We start from the raw sequence: 6,132 nt of genomic DNA, 5'->3' as shown, positions 1-6,132 counted from the left end.
GTGTTAAGTATTTCAAACTTCAAACATTGCAACAGTAAAATTATTCGACCTCATGTTTGTCATGATAAGATCCGGTGCCTGATCAAAGGTTTGATGTAATCACGGGCAAAATTTCTTGTCAAAGTCGTGATGTTCATTCAAGCACGTGCTTGTTTAGAAACCATACTGTCAAACTTATTTCTGATGGCCGCCCAGAAGGCAGGGATAGAGATGTCATTCGGTACTTCCTTAAACGATGGGAGGTAGTTTACATCCACGATTACATGATCATGAATCCTTAACACTCTTTGTTGCTTTATTGGGGACTTTAATGCTATCATTAGTGTTGATGAGTATAAAGGTAACCATTGGACTTCTAGTATCCCTATGCAGGATTTCTTTCATTGGTCTGATTCCAATCATTACATCCATATCCCTACTCTTGGAAATAAATTCACTTGGTCTAATGGTAGGAAAGGTAGGCAGTTAACAGAGAAAAGGTTGGATCGGGAAGCCTATAGTGTGGATTGGCTTTAGGCTGTCTTGTGATTTTCAAGAAGCTTGCAGGGAGAGTTCATATTTTTTAAGAAAACCATTTCTTCGAAAAAGGTCATAACTAAGCTTTTCGGCGTTTTTTATTCTCTCTCTTTTATAAAACATTTCATGTATCTAAAAAAAGAACTACTCCATCCAACCCTTTATTGTTTATGTACTAATCATGCATTGGAATGCAATGATGCAGGTTTTAGCTTTGGCTGCTGTGTCAGCTGGTGTAGCAGTTGCAACTGTATCAGATTTAGAGTTCAATTTGTATGGTAAAATGGCTAATCCTACTCATCGCTATTCAGGTAAAATGGCTAAGTTAAAATGGCTAAGTTAAATTCAGATTTAGAGTTCAATTTGACACCACACATATGTTCATAACAGGAGTATCATAGAAACTATACAGCTTTCACAAACACAGCTTTCACTACTGATGCAAACAGTTAATAAATTTGAGTCCAGAAAAAACATTTCCTTCAAAATAAATTATAACCCCAACCTTGAGAAATACTAACTGATGCAAACACTAACTATTGCAAACACTAACTGTTCAGTCTGGTTCCAAATTAACATAGGGATGACTAACCTTGAGAAAGAGTTGTCTTTGCAAAATCCCGGATGATATAGTACTTCGGTTCCAAATTAACTTGCATTCAACAACTGCTTACTGCCTCCACTAAGTAAGATGAGCATTCTTGAAAACCTACATTCAGAAAATCAATTAGCAAATAATTTGATTTTTGTAGTTTCAGACTTAAAGGAGACTTTAAACATATTTGGAAACAATACTAAACTTGCAAAGAAAAGTTGATTCCAGCATCCACAAAGCCGATAGTTCTGGAAAACCTACATTCAGAAAACATAAAACATATGACTATCTCATACTCATTAAACCAAAACTCCATGGAAATCACTTGAGATGAATATGCATTACCTTTGATGATTCAGAAACCCTTTAACGAGGGATTTTGAATTAGGGAATTAGGGATTCTTCAATGGATTCACGGATTAGGGATTCACGAATCGGTTCACGAAATAGGGAAACAAGGGATTCACGAATTAGCATGGAATTAGGGTTTTCGTTTTGTGAAATGAAATGGAGGGAGAGTGAAAAATGACGAGGGAAAAGGAAAGAGGGAAATAAGCTGTCGCGTAATTTTTGGTCCGAAATAGAAAATTCCATAGAGTCCGCCAAACGGACTCTAATTAATAAATAAAATACTTAAACCTTAAATATATATATATATATATATATATATATATATATATATATATATATATATATATATATATATATATATATATATATATATTATAGATAAATCAATGGAAAATGTATATGTTATAAGAATAGAGTCGGCTCAGCGGACTCTAAGTAAATAAATACTAATTAAAAAATAATGCTACTAGATAGAATCGGTCTCACCGACTCTAAATAAATTAATCAAACATTCTTCAAAGATAACATAACAAGTAGTGTCGGTTTTGCCGACACTGATAAAAAAATAATTTGTCTTAAAAGATGTACCTAGATAGAGTCCGTTAGTGTAGGCTTAGCCGACACTAATAGTGTCCGTGTCGGTGGCCGACTCTAAACTAGGAGGCTAAAATGACTTATTCTAGTAGTGGAGGAGGGAGGGGCGAATTAGGATTTTTGTATTTTTCTAAATTTAAGCGCTTATTTCTGATAATCTATTTTACTGAAAATGAGTTTGTGAGCTTATAATTAATTCAAAAATAATAATAAGTAAAGTGATGAAAATTAAAATGTGAAATGTAAAAAATAAGGGAGAAGAGAAACACAAACGATATTTGTCTTGGTTTGTCTTTTCCAATTGAAGGGTACATCCGGTCCCTCTTTCTGATTAGAGGAATTTTCCATATGTATCAAAATTTTCAATTACAAGACTTATACCAAGACTCTTCTTAACGAGTACTTAATACACAACCAAAAAAGCACGCCACATTCTATTTACATGAATTTTCATTAAACACTATGATGAATCACACTAATTCTTAACACATGAAGAAGAATTTTGTAGGCGGAAGAATCTTCAAATCCAAACTAGGAATATAAACTTCTTATCGATATCACTTTTGAGATTAATATCAATTTAAGGCTCATAAATTTCTTATGGTTTTTAAAATTTTTAACAAAGTCTTAAAACTTAAAATTATGAAATACCACTAAAAATGAGTAAATGTGAAATATAGGTTCTTTAATCTTGTTTGAAAATTCTTGAACATTTTTCAGATTTGTAAACCAATATTTGTAGAATCACATAAGGCACTATGAATAAATACAACACTTTAAAGAGACATCATAAATAATTGAAAAGTTAAAAAGTGGCATTGATTCGTAAAAAATCTATTCCTGCAAGATGTAATCTATTACTGACATGTGATAATTGATTACACGTTTTTATTGTTAGAGAAAAATACACTTCCAACATCATATAATCGATTACACGTATATGGTAATGGATTACCACTGTGTTTTTATCTATTTTATGTTGAAAAGAAGTTGCAACAACATGTAATCGATTACATATGTATGGCAATAGATTCCCACTGTGATTTTTAACATTTTTTTTTTATGTTGGAAACAAGTTGCTTTTTTATTTTACAATTTTTTATTGTCCTTTAGGTGATATTTAAACTTAAAAGTGATCAAGACAACTATTTTAAAGACTTTTGATCTTTATGGTGTTTACCTTTTTATTTTTTGATATGGTTGTCTTCCTCAAAATCCAACCATAAGAGACCTTCTTCGCAATTTATTTTTTCATGCAGTCATTTGCACTACCCGGAAGTCCATCCCTAGCTGTTTAGTCGCTCTATCTCTTTTAGTCTTTATTTACATGAAAAAATTAAGACAAATATTATACTTGTAGTGTATGTGATGATGGAAATCTCAAATGATAATTATTATGATGCATAGCTAAGAGACAAATATTATTCTTCCATTACATTTTATCATTAAAAAGAAAAAATTTCTCAACTTGAGTGCTTAGCTTGCTGTTTAAAACTCCTCCCTCATAATTAACTAATAATTTTCATCATTCATAAATCAAGTAGGTATCTTAGTTTTTGTCATACTGGATATTTATAGAGATTTTGATACGTGTAAAACTCCTCCCAAAAAAAAATGTTAAGCATTGGAATCTAAGTATAATCTCTATAAATAGCCCTTATAGCTAGCTATACACCATAACACTCACATCACTTCCATATTCTCACTCACACAAATGGCTAACTCAATGCTTATCAATGTTACTTCCTTGGCTATGATATGCTTGATTTTGGGTATTCCCATAGCCAATGCTGTCCAAACATGTGATGAAATCAAAACCTCCTTAGCATCATGCCTTGGGTACCTTACGGGCTCAGAACCATCCGTCCCTGTAATGTGTTGCAATGGTGTTCAAACTGTTGATGACCAAGCCAAATCTCTTCCCGAACGCAAAGATGCTTGTGAGTGCATCAAATCAACTTTAGCCAGCATTCCTGGAGTCGATCCAAATGCCGTTCAGGATCTCCCTAACAAGTGTAGTGTCAAACCGTCTTTCCCTATTGGTGCCGACGCAGACTGTAGCCAGTACTTCTCTATAAATTAACTCTCTTTTTAATTTCACAACTTTCTTATCTTTGTTTCTACAAAAAAAAACCAATGTTTACTTTTACTTCACTTTACTCATTGCAGGATAAGCGTTTAGCTCTGAGCTTGCAGGGTTGCACTTGATGAATTAGCATAAACTTGATTTGGTAATAACCAGGACAGAATAAAGATGTTTTGATTTTCGAATTGTAACTGATCATTTCCGCTGCGGATCACTATAAAAGTCTTGTTTGAATAAATTGCTATTTCATTTTGAGTTACGTTCCTACTTCATTGTGTTGAACTTATTATGCGCTGATGATTATAATTTATGAACTTTACAAAAATAGGATTACTCGACGAATTAATTGCTAAGTAATCTGCTTTATGTGCTGTGACCGCACAACATGTGTGGGGGAATATTATAGCAGCAAACGAAGGTCTTGTGACACGTAACCTGCTGCTTCGTCTGATTTGAATGTCTAACATGTATGAGCAAATATCATTGCGGCAGACAAAAGTTTTATAGCATGTAAAAACTAGAACAATGGTCGAAACTAATCTATATAATATATTAAATATAAAACACACGACAAATCATATGCCACATACTTAATATTTGACACATCATCATTATTCTTATGTGACACCTCTAGAAACTCACATTTATTTTTTAAAAGGTCAAAGTTCATTCTTTGTTGCAGTCATGAGTTCGAACCTTAACAAAAGCAAAAATCTATTAATATAACAACTATTTTTTAATTTTGATATGTATTATTTGCTTAAATCTTATATAACATTATTATTTTTCTTGAAATAATTTTTGAATTATAAAAAAAAAATAGAGAAAAAAATAACTTTGATATATTTTTTCAATATAATTTCACACCTATTTTGAATAAAATAATCTAACAACTCAACAATTACTTTAGTTAACTATATTTGCTCAAATTTTAAAAATAAAATAGATGTGTGAATCCAAAAACTATTAAATTTTTTTGATTATCTTTAATGTCAAATTAGTTATTATACAAATTTCAAAGGTTTGCCACTATTTATTCATATTGAAATATGATAGAACATGCAATCTTTTCAATCTTATTGATAAACATCATCATTACATTATTCATATTACAAACGAACAAATAAGATATAGAAAAAGAATAGATTTATTGATTTCTCACATATGAGTGTTAGAGAGACATGAGAATCAAAGTATAAAAAATGATCACAAGTATTATTTTTTAGAGTTATTAAAATTTGTAAAAATTAAATTCTAGATATTAATGTCAACTTATAAATATATATTTTTCTTTCAAGTAAAACGTTCATTTTTATTGTTGATTAATTCAAATTGTTGTCTATATTATAATTCATAATAAGATATTATAATATAACTCTTTAACCATATTTTTCACAAGTATTAAAAATGAGTTGTTAGATTATTTTAGAATAACATTATTGATTTCTTACATATGAGTGTCAGAGAGAAATGAGAATCAAAATATAAAAAATGATCACAAGTAATATCTTTTAGAATTATTAAAATTTGCAAAAGTTAAATTTTAGATATAAAAATCAAATTATAAATATATATTTTTTCTTTCAAATAAAATGTTCATTTTTATTATTGTCTATATTATAATTCATAATTAGATGTTATAATATAAATCTGTAACCATATTTTTCAAAAATAATAATAATTTAAATTCAATATTAATCAAATAAAAATTAATTCATCGCGCGTGTTCTTATCTAATTTGTATTATGCTAACACAATAGCACACCACAATATTATTTTAATTGGATAGGTAAATCTAGGGTTAGTTATTAATTGTCGTCTAAATTTATTCTCCTAATTCCGTAGGTGAAAAAAGTATTAAAATCAAATAATATCCTATAATTTATTAAACATATGTTCATTATAAAGACAATCAATAAAAATTATATATTTCACATGTGAGAGTAAAAATTATATAATTCATGATTATTACAATAGAAAGAAAAATAAC

General features: G+C 29.8%; 1 protein-coding gene and 1 long non-coding RNA gene across 2 annotated transcripts; one reads left to right on the top strand and one right to left on the bottom strand.

Moving 5' to 3' along the window:
• Positions 1–620: 620 nt before the first annotated feature.
• On the bottom strand, positions 621–1,614 carry LOC127127324 (uncharacterized). Its single transcript, XR_007805316.1, has 4 exons — positions 1,457–1,614; positions 1,317–1,368; positions 1,109–1,225; positions 621–764 (listed from the first exon to the last, which is right to left on the bottom strand). It is a non-coding gene; the product is annotated as an uncharacterized LOC127127324 (long non-coding RNA).
• Positions 1,615–3,717: 2,103 nt separating this feature from the next.
• On the top strand, positions 3,718–4,401 carry LOC127127323 (non-specific lipid-transfer protein 1). The gene is made up of 2 exons (XM_051056473.1): positions 3,718–4,120; positions 4,226–4,401. Exons 1-2 carry the CDS (start codon positions 3,771–3,773, stop codon positions 4,236–4,238), a joined length of 363 nt encoding a protein of 120 aa, XP_050912430.1. The 5' UTR covers positions 3,718–3,770; the 3' UTR covers positions 4,239–4,401.
• Positions 4,402–6,132: the final 1,731 nt, after the last annotated feature.

Source organism: Lathyrus oleraceus, chromosome 3 (assembly GCF_024323335.1).
Source record: "Lathyrus oleraceus cultivar Zhongwan6 chromosome 3, CAAS_Psat_ZW6_1.0, whole genome shotgun sequence".
In the NCBI taxonomy this organism is placed as follows: Eukaryota; Viridiplantae; Streptophyta; class Magnoliopsida; order Fabales; family Fabaceae; genus Lathyrus; species Lathyrus oleraceus.
Note: the sequence above shows the minus strand (reverse complement) of the source record. Positions and strands in the feature narration are given on the sequence as shown.